Here is an 18,906-nt window from a genome sequence, read left to right as displayed (position 1 = left end):
AGTATATATCGACAGAAAGGTGTGATTTGACGACCATTTGAATAGTGTCTAGATTTTTCCAAGGGTAGCTGCATAGGTGGAGACCACCTTCACTAACTTCTGATGCACACCCAGGCCTGAAATATGACAGATACTCCTCAGTTTATAAAAGGGCTCCACTCCTAACAGGTTGAAAAAAAGAAAACTGTCACACTTTATACATACAGGCCATCACTTTAACAAACTGATTTAGTCTAGGCTAAATAGCATGAAGACACTACACCGATAAAGACTGACTCCACAGATAAAGCAGCAAGTTTCAAGCATAGCTTTAAGACAAACTGAACAGTTTAACCTTCATGAAGATAGGAATTACTACAAAACTGTGGGCTGCATATATTTTAGCTAGGTGTACCTAATAACCTTGCAAAAGGGTATATGTTACACTATTACCATGACCCTGTCCTGATATAATATTTAAAAATGAACCTCAGTGTCTATATGCTAATCTTTGCATGTTATTAGTAATAGGTAGCAGTCAGACAGTATGAGTCTTCTGCCCCTTAATACAACAGCCCTTTCTGCTGACCTCATTTGTGGATTCACATTCCCTTTAATGTGGTGCTACCCTGCAGGAATGGGGTCTAGCTCATAAAAATCTAACGCTTACAGGGTGACTCTGAAACTCAATGTAATACTGTTCAGTGCAGCCATAATGTACACATCTGTCGAGTCTATATGTGAGCAGAGTGAATAATAGACATTTAGTTAGTATGCAATATTATTATTATTATTATGGTAAAATGACAGCAGACCAGGCTCTTCATTTATTGTGGTTCTGTTGTCCTGGAGATGACAAAGGTTTTTCTGCCAAGGGGGTAATAACATTAGTTGACAGATCGAGAGACAAACGAAACAAAGCAAATAATACGAACGACAGGAAATCAGTCATGCTATTACCTAATCAGAGTTCTCTTTATCAAAAAAAACCTGTTCGGAAATAAAAATCAACCCTTTTCTGTGCTTACATAAACATAGCCATTATCTGGGTAAATAATTATTCACAGTGTGTGTGAACATTGATTACAGCTTCCCCCTGTTGTGTGTAATGGGAGAGAGACATTCACTCATCAAATATGGATGAAATGGATGTTGATGCTTTCCATCACGGCACTTAATCATGGCCTTCGGTAAAATGCAAGGGCAGGCGGGATGTGATGTGGTGACTGTAGCCGCTCGGCTGATATGTAAGCACTCCCTGCTTTTCTCGCTGCCTATGTGAAGGTGAGAAGTGATGACTACCTTCAAGCTTAGCAACTCTAAGGTAGATCTGGGCATGGTAGACTGGAATACATTGTTCGTGAGAGCGTTGGCATTGGGTTAAGACGGTCCATGGTTGAATCGGCAAATATGAAATCTAAAAATAAGAACAAGGGAAAAAATGTTTTTGCACATGTAATAAGTCTGTTACCATGCCAGTGGAATAAGCTGACCTCACATGACAGCACTCCATGCATTCGTTTGCATACATCACTGTCATCTTGTGTACACGGTACTTGGTGCAATGACACTCACGGGTCTGCAGTCCCCTTACTTAGCAATATGTTTATTACCCTGCCATAGATTTCCTCTCAATGTTGCGCTGGGGCAGGCTCCAAACAGGCACACACCAATTACTGCACACTTTTAGCATGCAGGCCTCATCAACCCATAGAGCACAGACAAACAAACCACAGACAGGGATGGAAAAAAAGAAAAAAAGTGGATCACTGGAGCGACTAACCCCTTGATTCGCACTTGATCTTCACTTGTCTTCAAAAGGCAGGATCAGTGTCAGGCTAAGGTCAGAAAGTAAAGGCAAGGGGCCTACTGGGAAAGAGGATCAGTTTTAGCAATAAACCACAAGATAAGATCAAGTTCAGCCAGAGGGCAAACTGGCAAGTAGAACTGAATACAGGAAACGAGAAGTACTTTTGATCAAGACTAAACGTGAAAGGAAAACTCTCCTTTATCTGGCCTGATAAATTTCTATGGCTAAAGAAAAGGTGACAGGGTGACACCAATGCCGGGTTTATAAAGTTTTCTCAAGGAAATTATATCCAGAAGCATAAAAATCTAAAAGAGTATGAGACCATACAAATAAGTATAAATGTGTTTGCTCTTGATTAAAGAACAAGGTTATACTCACGTTTACTTTTGTGAAAAAGTGCACTAGCAGTAAGATACTAAAACCCATCCTGGGTAGCTAATTACTATGCAGGAATAACTAATGCTTGTTGAATGCAGTGGTGTTTATTTTAAAAAGCCATTACGTAAGGTAATGAATATGCGTAGACTCAGGGGCCAGCAGCTCAGCGAGCTTGGTGTTTACGCAGCTTTAAAAAGGGTGCTGCTTGCATTTGGGCTCATTATAAGCTGATCTATATTCAGGAGAAAAGTGGGTGATAGTAATTCAAGGATTTGTGATGTATAGACTGAATTAGAGAAGCGATTTACAAAGGCTACGCTGTGGAGTCCTGTAGAGAACTTTTCAAATTCATTTTTGATTGAAAGGACTGACCTGCAGCTTACCTGGGAGGAAGCTTTCAGCACAAGTGGACCATATAGCTGCGTTTTTGGATTGCATTTGATAAGCTTTTGAATAAGATTTTTGTGAGAGTGGGGAAATGCAAGTGTGTATTTGACTGAACTATTCAAAGTTTCTGGGAATACAGAATACATACTGAACTGTTAGCCTAACGTCTGCCCATCTCAGTCTGCAATCAGAAGCCTGGTAAGAGAAACAAAACCTTTTCCATGAAGATGCCAGTGGTGGGACTGGTGGCACAGAAGTACAAAGTGTTGGTATCCAGTGAAAAGGCAGAATAAAGTAGGGAGGTGGAGCTCTATGGGACTAGAGCTTGGGCTTAGCATGGCTGCCACGTCCATGGCTCTGACAACTAATTTGCCCTAACATTTCAGCAAAAAGGTCAGACAACACTCTGCCCAAGTTTATGAATATAGGGGCTCTGGCTGACAGAAAAGAGAAACAGTGAACAAGACAGGTAGAAGGTCTCTTCATTGACTTAGCTTAGAAAGAAGAGGAAGGCTGCTGTTGTCAGTGTCCAGATGGGAACTGCTCTGTATCCTCTAGATCAGGAGTGAAGTCCTGACCTTATCTTATCCAACTAGGCCACTCGCTCAAGGCACTGAATTTTTCAGTTTGCACTCTCTAGTGCCGCCAAATTGTAGAACAGGACCTTTGACAGAGGTAAAGAATTAAATGGTAAAAAAACACACACACATACACACACACACAAACACGCACACATAAAAGAATTGCATGATTGTAGTGAAATCTCCCTACAAGCAGAAGGAACACCCTCAGGAGGTTTATGGTTATGCCTTTGGTCCTCCAGGATGGAAATAAATGTTCTTTTACGCATTTTCTCTAGTACTCTATTTTTATATCTTAAGGAACTAAGGCCACAGCACATTTAGAGACTTCCTTAAGCCCGAAGTTGAGTCTCTTACAGAAGAGGAATAGCACTTCCAATTCAAGAGGCAGCAGCTGGACTCAATTTAAACAGCCAGCAGTACAATCCACCTACACTGGTCCTGAGAGTCAGAGATATGGCATGGGCATAAACTCTTGCAACACACACACCATCAAAGGCTAACACTGGGTAAAACTTAGGTGAAAAATACAAAATGAGACCCCCTCTCTATGTTGAAGTGAGATTACTGAACAAAGAACAAAGTGTGGAAAATAAACCTCCACGATTAATTAAGCAACCATTAAATAATATTTAGTGGCACTTAGTTATGTTAAGAAGAATCAGAATCAGAATCAGAAAGGGTTTTATTGCCAAATGTTGAGCAGGTTTACAACAAGAAGCACGTGAGACTAATACTGTCCAAATATACGGCACATCTCACAATATCACATAGCTCCAAAGTAACTTTTCTTTATCAGGCACTGGAAGCACAGCGCACACAAAAACACACCCAATTCCCAGGATACTTTCTGTCCAGATGGGCTAGGCCAGCGACACTTGTTCAATTAAAGGCATCAGGGGAGACCTAACCACTTTATTATCTGCAAGCTGGCCCCACATTGATCAGCCTGTCTGGGACCACTCGCAGCCTGTGTAACAGCTTAATCTGGGCCCTGTACTTGCACAAACACTGTCTTTCACTCACACACTCACTGACACGCGCACAAACACAAACTAGCAATCTATTACTGAGTAATATGGCTATCGTTCAAATTCTGTGCAGGTCTGAGCGATGTGCGCACGTCTGTCTCAAGTCACCAAAAGGAAGAGGTTCTGGGGAATGGACTGGATCCATTTATATGTGATTGTCAAGCCATGAAAACAAACACTCGCCTGTCTTTCAGTTTCCTGGTAAAACTTTCCTGCACAAATCAAACTGCTGATTTGAAGGCCCAATCTGGAGCCCGAGCTTACTGACCATCTGTGGTACCACGGATTGGTGTAACTTGTTTTCTCCATTTTCAATTTCCAGGACCGATGACTCAAACGATCCTGAAAATAAAACTGCTGGACTTGTTTACACAAGAAAGCATGGTCTGAATTTAAATAGGAAAAATACATATACAGATTAACAGTCGGTTAAAAAGAAGAAAAAATAGTTCTTTAGGTTTAACCAGCCTTAAACACACAAAACAATTTCCGGCATAATGTATATGTTAGATTGACCAATTAGACTGTGGCAAATTGAGGCTTTTGAGACCAATGTTAAGACTACAAGAGTGACAATCACAACAGAGGGTGTATTAGGGGGACCTTTCAGAATTAATTATGCATATGGGCTGCCAAAAAAAAGGATTTCATAGTAACTATTGGTTCCCCCCCACAAGAACACACAGCATGGACTAAACCTGATGATATTGTTACTATTAAGAAGAACCAACAAATTCACAACAACACTAAATTATTAAAATATTGATCTTAATAAAGTATTAACACAAATAAAAGCAGGGACTCATCTCCTTAAAGCCAGTCATGCACACACAGACCTACATGGCCACATACTATATTAAAACATTTTGTGTATGACAGTGGCTATGGAGACAAAATGAAACCATGGCCTCACTGACCAGTCATTAACAGTGAATCCTAGTGAAGTATCTAGGCCATGTCTCTTTCCACTAAAACAGCCTGCTGGTTTGACACTTCAACTATTCCCCTCAACCCCTTTTCTTCTCAGTCATCTCCATTTTTTCACATCCCAGCCTATATATTTCCTCCTCTTTGCTCCTTGCCCCTCACCCCCCTGTAACCCCTGTCCTCCCTTTACACCCTTCATTTCTACTTCTCTTCTTTCAAGCGATCACATGAGAAATCTAGCCACCCAGGCCTTAGCACTGATGGTCTGTGGCATTAAAATTCCTCCTCTACGGCCCTCAGAGAACTGGAAAGGCGACAGATAAATAAATAAGAGCTGTAGGGAGCGGGGCTTTGTGGCAGCTGCTGCTGAGCAAATTTGTGGCGTTTCTGATAACAACTCATCATACTGGTTAGGCCACACTGACAGCTGAGAGAAAAAAAAGGAAGCCCTGTCTGCAGGGATATTATAAAAGGGACAGATCAACAATTTATTTATCTCTAAGATGTCTGTTTAGTTTATCATAAACTAGTCTGTAACTGTGCAAAGGAGGCCACAAGAAGTTAAGATAAACCAATACAGTGAAAGATACTGAAATTCTTTGGTTTTTGTTTTCATAAACTCACTCCTGTTATGAACCTTTAAAATGCATACTTGAGTTCTTACTGGTTTACAGCGTCAAAGAAAAAAACAAACAAACAAAAAACAAACAGGTGTGATTCAATTTGACCTTATGGAAGACACGTACGTATCCTGAACATAGCACGGGCCAGACTGTGATAATTTTTAAAAAAAAAGTGTTTAGTTAAATTTTGGCTTCATGAGGTGCCTAGAGTAACAGAAATATCCTATAATTAAAAGCTACATTCAGTGACTCCCTTATTCACAACGGGTTGCCACAGCAGGTATCTCTGCATGTTTGAACACCACGGGGATTTGTGCCCCCTCCTGCGATTGGACTTGTCAGGCAAATGTGTAAATTGCTACACTATAGGGCATAGGGCTGTGCAATATGACCAAAATCTCATATCCCAATATAAGACATCTATCATCCGATAACGATATAAATTACAGAAATATATATTTTCTGAAAATTCTGTGAATCTCGGGCAGCTTGAAGTGTTTCCAGCTGGGCGTCGTGTACCTAGAGTCAAATGATTTAAAAGATGCATGAAACTATACATTTTTAGACATAAGTTGTATCTGCCGCCGTTTTCTTTGTGAGTATTTATTACACGGCGTGTAAAAGCCTGTTCTAACGTTTGAGTCTAAGGTTTATTTTTTAGCACATGATGGCTCTTTTTTGCTTCGCATCCATAAATACTCTGCATACTCTTTCACGTGATTCCGTTTATTCTGAAAAGTCTCAACAGGATCTTGAGCTTTATTGTGAAAGGTTTATGTGGAACATAAGCAAGCGGACACACGATGCTGTTACCGTCGTTGTTGCTAACGACAACGCATAAAAACAGGCGCTTGTCCGTCCATAGTGTGGTTATAGTAAATATAAGAGAAATAGAGAACTTAATTTAGAAATTAATATAGCCACTACAGTGACCATCAAAACGGTGAAAAAATATCGCCTTAAACAGTTTATTTTGCAACACCACGAAACAAACGATAGCATAAAATGAAACGATAGACGTTTTTATATCATCATCCGATATATATCGTTATATCCAACAGCCCTAATAGGGCAACTACAACTACTGTTGACAAAAAAAGAACAAAAAAACGAAACTGTAGCTGACAAATTTCAAACACGAATGGAATGAACTTCCTTAGTTGGTTTCTCAGTGTCATGATGGCTGTCATGTCCACTTTAATCCTACTAATAGTAAATTTCAACAGTGAGAATAAACGTCTCTATATGCATATGCTTTTCTTTAAAAGCTTTATGGATTAAAACATGAGTACAAGTACTGAAGATGAATAGCCACTTTTATTCTGTTGCCTTGTCTGTGTTGTATAAGTGATGAAATAAGATGTCACTGGGAGAACAATGTTGAAAATCAAGAAACAGGACTATACATAAAAAACACAAAAAAGAAAAAATCAACCATTCATCCCACTTTAACTCTTAACCTAAAAGTCGATCAAAAAGCCATCGAGTGGCCTTTGATTGAGTGCGATGTGTAGCAGATTTAATAAACCAGGCTTTCTGTGAAGACACAGCAGCTATAATGGGCCAAGTATAAGAAGACCTTCTGAAGGTTTGACAGTTATACGCTCACGCTGCTGAAAAAAACTTTTCCTGAGATTCCACTGAACCAGTGAAGCCTTTTTTGTTAATAATTGAAACATATAATCCAGCAATAATAAAAATAACAAGAACTCCACACTTGCTTGTATCTTGTCTGTCAGTCAAATACTCACACAGAGTCTCCAGTCAGGGTCTTAAAGCAGTCAATATCTAATCTCTGACACTATTTTCCAGTCTGTCTTACTTAAGTCATCATGACAGTCTTAATTCTTTGCTGCTTGGCACAGTAACATCTTGCACAATCCTTCAAAAGCTCCTTGAGTTTAAACTGGACTGACAAACATTTTTTAGAATGGCTAACTGAGGGACATTAAAGCCAGCAACAAGACAAACCCCATAGCTGTAATTGAAACATTTACAGGTATGGGTAGTCCTTTACCACAAGCGACCGTCCTTGACCTGTTCTACCAGCTGCTTTAGTCAAGACTAGCATTTTGCAATAAAAGCTCTTTACTAAAATATTATTTGTTAGTGTTATACCATAACACCATGACAATGCCCAAGGTCTGTTTGAGTCAAGGAAAAACAGAACAGTACTCTGCAGAAGTCCTGAGCCACCCATGTAAACATACATAGTAATATACTTACATTTACAGTTTGCACAGCCCTAATGAGCTGGAAAGTTCATATGATCTCTAAGGCAAGCTGCTGTTCTTTAAGTAGCCTTCAAGAAATGTTCTCCAGGCTACTCCAGAGCTCTCGTTTGGATGTTGGTTGCCTTTTGTTCAATTCTTTGTCAAATTGGGCCCAAACTACACTGAACAAAAATATAAACGCAACACTTTTGTTTTTGCTCCCATTCCCCATGGGATGGACGTAGAGACCTAAAATTCATTCCAGATACACAATATAACCATCCCTCCCAAACAGTGGTCACAAATCAGTCCAAATGTGTGGTAGTGGGCACATCTGCTATATTGAAATAATCCATCCCAGCTCACAGGTGTGCCACATCAGGATGCTGATCTGACATCATGAGTAGTGCACAGGTGTACCTCAGACTGCCCACAACAAAAGGCCACCCTGGAATGTGCAGTTTTGTCTCACAGCAAAATGCCACAGATGCCACAAGCAATGAGGGAGCGTGCAATTGGCATGCTGACAGCAGGAATGTCAACCAGATCTGTCGCCCGTGCATTGAATGTTCATTTCTCAACCATAAGCCGTCTCCACAGGCGTTTCCGAGAATATGGCAGCACATCCAACCAGCCTCACAACCGCAGACCTCGTGTAACCACACCAGCCCAGGACCTCCACATCCAGCAGGTTCACCTCCAAGATCGTCTGAGACCAGCCACTCAGACAGCTGCTGGAACAATTGGTTTGCACAACCAAACAATTTCTGCACAAACTGTCAGAAACCGTCTCAGGGACGCTCAACTGCATGCCCGTCGTCCTCATCGGGGTCTTGACCTGACTCCAGCTCGTCGCCGTAACAGACTTGTGTGGGCAAATGCTCACATTCGATGGCGTCTGGCACGTTGGAGAGGTGTGCGCTTCACGGATGAATCATGGTTCACATTGTTCAGGGCAGATGGCAGCTGAGAATGTCCCAGTTCTTGCATGGCCAGCATACTCACCGGACATGTCACCCATTGAGCATGTTCGGGATGTGCTTGACCGGCGTATACGACAGCGTGTACCAGTTCCCACGAATATCCAACAACCTCGCACAGCCATTGAAGTGGAGTGGACCAACATTCCACAGGCCACAATTGACAATCTGATAGACTCCATGCGACGATGTGTTGCACTGCATGAGGCAAATGGTGGTCACACCAGATACTGACCGGTTCTGGGTCCCCAGACCCCCAATAGCGCAAAAAACTGCACATTCCAGGGTGGCCTTTTGTTGTGGGCAGTCTGAGGTACACCTGTGCACTACTCATGATGTCAGATCAGCATCCTGATGTGGCACACCTGTGAGGTGGGATGGATTATCTCAATATAGCAGATGTGCCCACTACCACACATTTGGACTGATTTGTGACCACTGTTTGGGAGGGATGGTTATATTGTGTATCTGGAATGAATTTTAGGTCTCTACGTCCATCCCATGGGGAATGGGAGCAAAAACAAAAGTGTTGCGTTTATATTTTTGTTCAGTGTATTTCAATAATGTTGAAGGAAATTTGGATTCACCACTCCTCAAGATCTATTGTGACTGATCTTGTGTAATTCCTGCCTTCCACTGAGACCATCTCAGACTTCATTGAATCCCTCAGGTTTCCTATTTCTTAGGAACATACCTTTCAAATAGTCTAAGAAGCTTGGAAAGAAAAGCCCTGCTCTTCTTTAAGTTGCTTGAAGACGTTTCACCTCTCATCCAAGAAGCTTCTTCAGGTCCACGGTCAAATGGTGGAGAGGGGGTCCATATCCCTCTTGGGGGGACACTCTCACAGGGCTTAAATCTGGGACTCTCCACCATTTGACCTTAGAACTGAAGAAGCTTCTCGGATAAGAGGTGAAACATCTTCAAGCAACTTAAAGAAGTCCAAATGCTTTTCTTTCCAAGCTCCTTAGACTACAATGACCTGGATGACTGAGAACCTTCACAGACAATTTCAGATACTGGTCATTTACTCTAGATATCTACCCAAAGCTACAATTACAAGTAGGTTCTTTGCTAAGTTGTCTATTAGACACAACACTGGTTCATCCAGTGTTGTGTCCCAATAAATTATATATTCTTCTAATAAAAATCAGTTATAACGATTCGATTGAAAATGAGTGAAAAAGTAGTCCATGTCCAAAGAAAATTGCTTAGAAACACAAAAAAACCCCAATAAACAAACAAACAAAAACAATTACAAGCACATCTGTGTGGAGGTAAAGGATAAAGAAATGATGGGCAACTTCAGACTTTTGTACTGTACTGCAGAGCCTACAAAGGGAGAAGATAAGAAAAGAAAAACAGAAGATGAGAAAGGGATAAACACAAAAAAGGAAAATTGCTTCATATTCAAGTAGAAGGAGGTTTTCGGAAGCAAAGCCCATTCAAGCATTACTATTTTCTCATTATAAAAGTGAGAGCGGGATAAGGAGAAAATGTCTCTATTCTCCATTTCCTTTCATTTATTGCTCACTCTCATTCATTTCACCAGCGTATTGATCCTGACTTCACAAGACATTTTCCTCCACTGTGCCCTCATTCCTCCAACATCTATTTATCGCAAGGCCTATTAAATTAATGTTAAACAACAAATACAAGGTGGATCCCCCAAACAATACATCTGAACTTTCACAGAGAAAATGCATTAGTGTTACAGTAAGGACTGTAACCTGGTTGCTTTGTTGGAAACAACAAAGCAACCAGGTTGCCTAAGGCCCTAAGTCATGTCCTGGTGTTGGAAAAACACCTGTATGAGTATAAGTGGGATAATATACAGTATACAAGTATATCATCTCATACACATGCAAAAGTACTGCTAAGCCTGTGCTGGAGGAAATACATTTTCACATAAAAAAGGGCTGGCACGCCCCTGTGAGAAAGGCGAAAAATGTGGCAGTTACCAATTTTCTCACCATTTTGGTTTAGTAGCCAGATGGAAGTTAAAGTGCTTTTATTTTCATAGCACTCTCTGTCAACTGGGGGAAGGGTGGGAGATGGACTTTTTCACCGGGCTCTGCTAAAATGCAATCTCTCACTGTGTCACCTGCTCAGCACGGACTTGTAGCTTTGCAGTCTGTGGCATTTCATGGCCTAATTGAATTCAGAAAGGGATACAGGTACAACAGGAATGTTCTAACACCCTGGAAATAATAAGTTTTGTGTAGAGAGAATGAAAAAAATATATATGAGGCAGTGACTTTTGACTTTAGCTGTGGAACAATCTGTTTACGAAAGTGACAACAGTGTCAGGTGGAAAATAAGAATGTGTCAGCTTCTGCATATATTCCAGTCTACATACACAAGCAGACACACAGCATAAATGCATGCTTTGAAGTACCTCTACATACAGAAATAACTAGGGTGCTTATGTTTTATTGTATTACCTATCTTAATCTCTTAATAGCTTCCCCAGTGTGCTTAATGTGCAGATTCCAACCAGTGCAGTTCTGGTGAATCATTTGACTTTAAATGATTGACTTTTAATTTCTATGACCTCTTATGATGATTACAATCATTAAGAGGTTTCAAAAGAACACAGATGCTATATGATGCTATATAAGTTAAATCCAAGCTAAATTAAAATGTGATGGCGGTGAGTTCACATTTTGGGCATTTTGACCATCACCATATGGTCAGGTACTGAATTGGTGATGGACTTTTCAGAGTAATGATTCACAGAACATCTTGACACCACAGCAGAATCATCATCTGACCCGTTATGTAAATGTTTCACAAATTTTGTACAAGACTGGGAAGCAAAATAACCTCAAGCAGAGGAGAAAAATCCTCACCAACACACATGTATACGCATAAACACAGTGCGGCACCAGCGCAGCAGGCCATGCATTGTCCAATCCATTTCTCTCTATCTTGGCAAACAGTACTGCCTAAGGCAATGCATGCTGACACTGAAGCATCTGGAGTTGTTCACAAGGGGATGCCCACTCCACCGCTTTAGACTTTGTTATCACAAAGCGCAAAATAGAAAGAGAGGGAAAAAAGGCAGCTGTGTGTGGGGTGAAATTAATGTGTCTTGAGAACAGGCATGGCTGGACTCCTCCAGGACCTGAGAAGGCTTAATCTTACTGCAACATCTGGCAGAGGCTGGGCAGGCAGAGAGAACATCAAGGCATCCCACTGTCTTAAGGCTTCCAAGCAATTTCTCAACAGCAGACAGACACCATTTAGTTCCATTTCATCCTCACTGTCACTGGTCATCTTCCACTCTGACTTTGTGGGTCTGCGTTTGCTTGTTTTCTGTCTCTTCTTTTTGATTGATTATGAGGAATAAGCTAGATAGCATTCTTCCAAAGTCAACAGCCTTGTTTAACCACTGAATGAAGATAACTATGAAGATATTTGTGTACATCTGCATATACGGCAATCCTGCTGTTTTGCCATGTCCCAATTTATATATTAAACTGCGGTGTGCACAAGCAGTGCAACTGTGGCATGGACAACCAGCAAGACAATATAAATTTAATTTAATTTTAAACAAATGAAAAGGAAATAGGCAAGAATTTATTAATGCTATTGTGCTGATCTTAATTTAAGTAAAACTCAACTTGACTGATAAAAATCACAAGACTTTTTGTGGGGGTTTTAAATAGCAAAATTAGTCAGGCAGTCAGCCAGTCATACTTGGCACAACATTACTAACTGGAATTTGAATATAAATTATGTAGAAGAAACACTATTTGTTCCAGAATAAAATGAATCTAGGTTAATACCACAATGACATCGATACATGTAATATTTGCTTCACTTTGTGTTTTTTGTCTCTTTGCCCCTGGGATGCGCACACACACACACACACACACACACACACACACACACACACACACACACACACACACACACACACACACACACACACACACACACACACACGTTTAGAGAAGTTTTTCTTCTATTATTTAGTTTTATTTCTCTTGAGCAAACAAGAACAGAATCCATAATCTGGTTTGGATGATCCAAAGTAATCTCCTATAACTACAGGGACAACTTAAATCTGTAATCCTGTATCTCCAGCCAACGTCAAACCATTCATTATGTTGAGGAAAAGTAGTTATTCCCCTTCCCCAGGGTGAGATTAAGTTGAAGGGCCGCATGACCTGGGGAGAAATGATCATTTTTCATGATCACATTGTCTAATATCAGCATTGAAAGGAAAGCCCTGTGTCTGAGGTCAGATATACATTTGATCTGCTACTGTCCATTTGTAGATGAGCTATTTTGTCTCTTAGCCATGTTCATGTTAAATGGATGACACTTGGTGACACAAAAGATCAGCTCCTTCTACACATTTTCTATAGGATAGAGATCTAGAGACTGTCTAGATCCCACCATGATCTTAATGTCCTTAATTAGCCTCTTTCTTGTTGCCTTGGCAGTATGTTTTGGGTCAATGTCATGCAGGAAGAACCATCCATGACCCATCTTCAGTGATCTGGTAAAAAGAATTTCTCAGTGCAGTGAACTTGTCCTGTAATCTTAGCAGGAAAACAGCCCCAAACCATAATCTTTCCATGTCGGTACTTAACTGTGGGGATGATGTTCTTTGGGTCATACTCATTTCTTTTTCTCCAAACAAGAAAGATGAAGCTAATACCAAAAAGTTTCATTTTGGTTTCCACAGCACTTTCTCCCAAGCCTTCTGTGAATCATTTACATGTTCACTGAAAAACCGAACATGGGCCTGTGCGTGTGTCTTTCATAAGCAGGAGGGATCTTATAGGTGCTGCAATATTTGAATAAATTACAATGTGTTACCAATGATATTCTTGGTGGTTGTATTCCAACAAGCTCATCCTATGTAGTTCTGGGCTGATCGATCGGGTACCTCATGGTCATCTTTATCCCGTAAGCCAAGATTTTGCATAGAGCACCAAAAAAACAGGTGACTGGTGCTTATTTTGAATTTCTTCCAAAAGTAGTCACCTTCAAACCAAGCTTCTTGTTGATGGTCTTGTAGTCCAGTCCAATCTTGCGCAGGTCTACAATCTTGTCACTGACGTCGTTTGACGGTTAATTGGTCCCGTCCATGGTGGTGAACAGGTTGGAATGGAAGAAACGTATTCTGTAGATGTGTGTGCTTTATAATCATAACTAGTTGAGATCAAGAGTATTTGTAAGTAATTGATTATAATCTGTGTACCACATGGGAACATAGCCAATCTGTAGGAACTAGAATTCTGGCTGCTTTGTAGGGAATCAAATGCTTATTTCATTCAAATAAGACACACTGTAAGTTGTGTTTTGAAAATGTTGGCTTCCCCCTGACAAACTCTATGTCATAATCTAAATTACACCACCACAGCTTTCAACTTAATTTCCATTTCTTTATTGCTTTCTATTGAAAACCTGCACCAGATGATGAGCTAACATTGCCCTTACATAATGAAACAATATATCATACATGCAGTCCTCTATGGGAGGGCATGCTAGGATATGAGTACACTGATGGTCTTTTTTCCAGTAAAACAGGTCAGTGTTGCTGACACATCATCAATCGAGGACCTACAGTGTAAGAGCGAGGGCCACCATCCACCTTTCCTGGGATACTTGCCTCCCACCGGGCTTTGAATGTCTCTTTGTATCATCAATCTCAACCAACCTTTTAACCCATGGTCACCAACACTAATTATACCAAGTGCAGTCACAGGGAAGCCCTAAAAATAGCAGAAAAAAATTCTGACAATAGACTATTTTAAATGAATTTATCAGGCAGTCTTGTTACTACACAATACCCCGGGCTCCTTGTTTTTTTTTTAAATTAAAGTGACTGAGACAGACAAATTGATTAAGATTTTTATAACTTAAAATCTCTCAGTTTAACAACGATCTAAACAAACTATGTATTCTGATCCCGGATATAGTTATGAGTGAAAATTAAACTCCAAGGCTTTTTATATTCTTCAAAACTGAAAGAATGGCTCATATTAGGGTCACAGTACTACAGAAAACATTCAGAACTCTGCACAAGAATGTTTCCATCGCAAATCATTGGAAGCAAACATAATAAAAGGATGCTTAACCAACTGTGCAAAGAAATATCACACACATACTTGAAATGAGTGGTGAAACTACAGATGCTTGCTAGGGCTATGTTACATTGGTGTGACAGGATTCCAGATTATTTGCTTCTTTTGTGCACTAGGCAGCACTTTAACTTAGAGCTACATATTTGTGAGAGTCAGGTTTCACTTGTTTAACTTTTTGACAGTTAACAGAAGTTCCCACAGTCCCTTCACAGGAGTCAACCTTTCCTTGAACCAGTCACTTTCTTCAGCATCCTTTCAATACCCTCTGCATCTCCTCTTTCCCAGCTTCCCTCCATTACATCCCTCTTTCCATCATATAGAGTGTTTACATCAATGTGATTTTTCTGGTTATGAAGTCTCTAAAAGACAAAAAAAATCTGCTTATTCATATGATTGTGTAGACTGCTATACCAGTTACTCCAAATTATGTTAGCACTTGTGACATTTACAAATCCAAACTAACAGTGCTGAAAGGGTTAATTTGACATCAACTGTTAACCTGAAATTAATTTGACTGGCTGTTGACCTGACTTGTACAGTGCAGAGAACCCAGAGTCCTGTAAGCTGTCTACATACTTAAATAGGTCAGCATATTCAAGCTCTCTGCCATCAGAGTTACCAATTACATTTCTCTCATTCATAACCTCAAGGCAAAACTCGATTTCCTCCAACTTCAAATGTTCTGCTATTACATCAGGTTATTTCTCAGGTGCAGGTAGTAGCATTCAGAAGCCTGGGTAAGATGTGCAAAGATCTTTGCATCTTCTTTAAATATCCTAGACAAATATTTAGCTTTGTTACCCTGGGCTTATTTAGGCTTCTGAAATTACATCACATTGTTTCATTTACACACATACAAACATAAATGACATATTCATATCATATGAAGACATTTAATCAAACCTTGTGTGTCCTTCAACACATCCTACATGAACCTGTCGATTCATGTAGGATGTGTTGACAGTGCTTCCATAGGAAATGTAGGATTGCCATCATTTACTGCTGTTTGCAACCTTCCTCCTGACATTTACCCGTCACCTGGTGAAAAGATTCACTCATACATAGACATGTACCCACAGAACAACAAGAAGCTGGCATTATATAGGAACAAACAGAAAACGTCAGCTTCACACTGTTCACAAGTGCACACATCAAGTGCATATCATGCAGAACCAGATTTCTAACAGAACCCACTGCGATAGCTAATAACACTGAAGTGGCTCTATGGTGTGAGCTTCTATATTTCCAATATGCCACAAGATAAACAACTCAGATTCAGAATAAAGATTGAGAAATAACTGCAGCATAACTTTTTCAGCTTAAAGAAAACTTGAAGCTAGAGGGTGTTTGTCATAGTGATTTCCCCTGCTGGATCAAGCTCTGTGATAGGTAATCCATCACCTCAAACTCAGTACAGAGGAAATGCAACAAGAATACATGCAAGCACACACACACACACACACACACACCTAGATGCCAATATCTGGATGCATATTCAAAAAAAAGCCTGTTTATGTCAGTTTCAGTGTCTGATTGAACTGAAAAACAGATCCAGTCACCCAGTGGGTGAACCTCTGGACGGCAACATTTTGCAGAAAGATCAGCAGACACTGATGTATCCATAATGTCTTCTACATTCAGCACTGGCTTCGCACCTTCATGGCCCAAGGGCTAATGTGGTGCCTTTGGGGCCTAAACCAGCAGGATTTGTTCACCTTTGTAGGGGACAGGAAAGGATGTGAAGACAGCAGCTTGTCATCACCTTGTCATGGCATGTGAACTTGAACAATAACTTGTTAATGGGTAGACTGGTTCAAGGTTAGAACAGCTGTCTTGACAATTTCATATACAAGCATGTTCATATTCTCTAGAGATAAACTATAAAAAAAAGAAAGAAAACAAATGAAGAAAGACAAGATAAAATAATAATAATAGAAAAATAAGGAATAGTTTCAGGTGCGCATCCATCACGTGTATTTTATACAGAAAAAAATTCATTACAGCCCCTGGAAGTCACTTATAACCGCAGTCCAAACTGACAATGCCCCTCCACAGAGGGATGGCATAAAGCATTTAGAAGCAACCTGAATCAGCATCCATGAGAACATCAAGAGAAGCCATCAGAGGACCTTAGGAGAGAAAAATCAGTCTTACCTTCAACAGCATACTCTTCAGCTTCAGGGTGAACACGGATCGCATGGAAAGGGGAAATAGAACAGAAAGAAGTCAATATTATATTTCCAAGCACGTGCTTTTCCATAATTTCATCAAACATGGATAAAACATAAAGACATCCAGTTTTGAAGACTTGACAGCAAAATGTATTACTCTCTTTCCCAGAAAATGTAAGGTTAAGTCTTTAATCTACTGACTTTCTTAGAAGGCTGTGGATGCCCCAATAATTCCACAGCTGCACATTGATTTTTCAAGAAATGTCCAACAGAAATATTTTCAACCAGTCCACTGTACCTACAGTTCCTCTCATATCAGTGGCTTTCAGAAATGAAAAACAGTAGGTCCTTTTCATTATGCTAATTTATGCTTGCTCATGTCTTTTTTCTTCCTGTGATCCAGAAATTTCACGCGTTCCTCCATCATCAAGGATCTTCTAATACTTTAAATGCCCCTCGAGGAGAGAGGAGGCTTTTGTAGGAGCTTAGAGCAGGAAACATAGGTGTACCTTAAAGGTAGCTCTTACCAGCTTGCATCTTCACATGTTATAAGTAGCTGACATACTTAAGATTAACAGTATGGAACAAAGTATTTCCTATTTGGCTGCTTGGAGTCATCTATTCTTTTGGATTTTCCGTGCGTATGTGACTGAGGAAAATAAGCAAACACACTGACACAATGAAAAGCAGCCAATGCCTTCTCAGACTGTTCTACTAAACCACTGTTCAGGAGCAGAAGAGGTCAGTCTGTAAAACAAGAAAATAAAACTGCATTCTTGAGTTAGAAGAAGAGAAGCTACCCAAAAAGAAAAAAAAAAGCATACAATATAGGGCTGGGCGATATGGCCTAAAATTCATATTGGGATTAATTTGAAGCATGTGCGGTAATGATATATATCACGATATATTATTTTCTTCTGTATAACGTATTTTCCACACTATTAAGCACACTTAAGATCCTTTAATTTTCTCAAAAATCGAGAGTGTGCCTTATGTATGAATTCTGGTTGTGCTTACTGACCTCGAACCGATTTTGGCGTGCAGAAATCTGTTAAAAATGTTTTAGTACAACTTTGGTAAGCCGCACTGCTTGATGGATTGTCAGAGCATTACGGCTGCCGTAGTGAGGAGCTTCGCGGAGTAATCTGGTTCCAAAACTCCGTCCTCTTCAGGTCCCAAAGTCAAACGAACACTAAGAGTTAAAAACGGTCTAAATTCTTTAATCTTTAATTAAATCATCAGCGTTGCTGCTTTACCAGGTTACCAATTAAATTTAACATCCAGGCATCCATGAAAACAGAAGTTATTAAATTTAACAGAGTTAGAAGTTAACAGGAAGTTGGCTCGCTAGTTTCCACCTAAACATTTCATACCATGTTCTGACTGAGAGATTTTTGAAACTAATTAAAACGTACAGCTCTGCCACTTCCGATATAAATGAAGACAGAAAACTAAACAGCAGTGGCGTTTGCAGGGTTACTGAAGTTGGACTATCTGGTATATAATGTTGTGCTACGTGATTGCTAGCGACACAGCTATGTTAGCATGACATTAGCACAGTGAAGCTGGAGGATGAACACCAACTTTTTTCCACTCGATAGAAGTTAACGTGAGGGATTCTGGTGGTCAGGGACAAATGCAATCGCATAGCAGGATGCTATTACACGGGCCAAACTTCAGTCAGGAGAACAACTGAGATCATTCATCCACAATACAAGGTTAGTT

General features: G+C 40.1%; 1 protein-coding gene across 9 annotated transcripts in view; it reads right to left on the bottom strand.

The window, feature by feature from the left end:
- Positions 1–18,906, bottom strand: part of nrxn2b (neurexin 2b) — a 719,424-nt gene that overhangs the window by 575,881 nt on the left and 124,637 nt on the right. For all 9 annotated transcript variants that reach the window (XM_004567086.2, XM_004567090.2, XM_004567089.2 and 6 more), the window contains exon 3: positions 17,165–17,185. In XM_004567086.2, the coding sequence (XP_004567143.1) occupies positions 17,165–17,185 (21 nt within the window). The remainder of the gene's footprint in view (positions 1–17,164; positions 17,186–18,906) is intronic.

The sequence above is a fragment of the Maylandia zebra genome, linkage group LG3, assembly GCF_041146795.1.
Source record: "Maylandia zebra isolate NMK-2024a linkage group LG3, Mzebra_GT3a, whole genome shotgun sequence".
NCBI lineage: Eukaryota > Metazoa > Chordata > Actinopteri > Cichliformes > Cichlidae > Maylandia > Maylandia zebra.
This window is presented reverse-complemented; position numbering and strand designations above follow the sequence as displayed.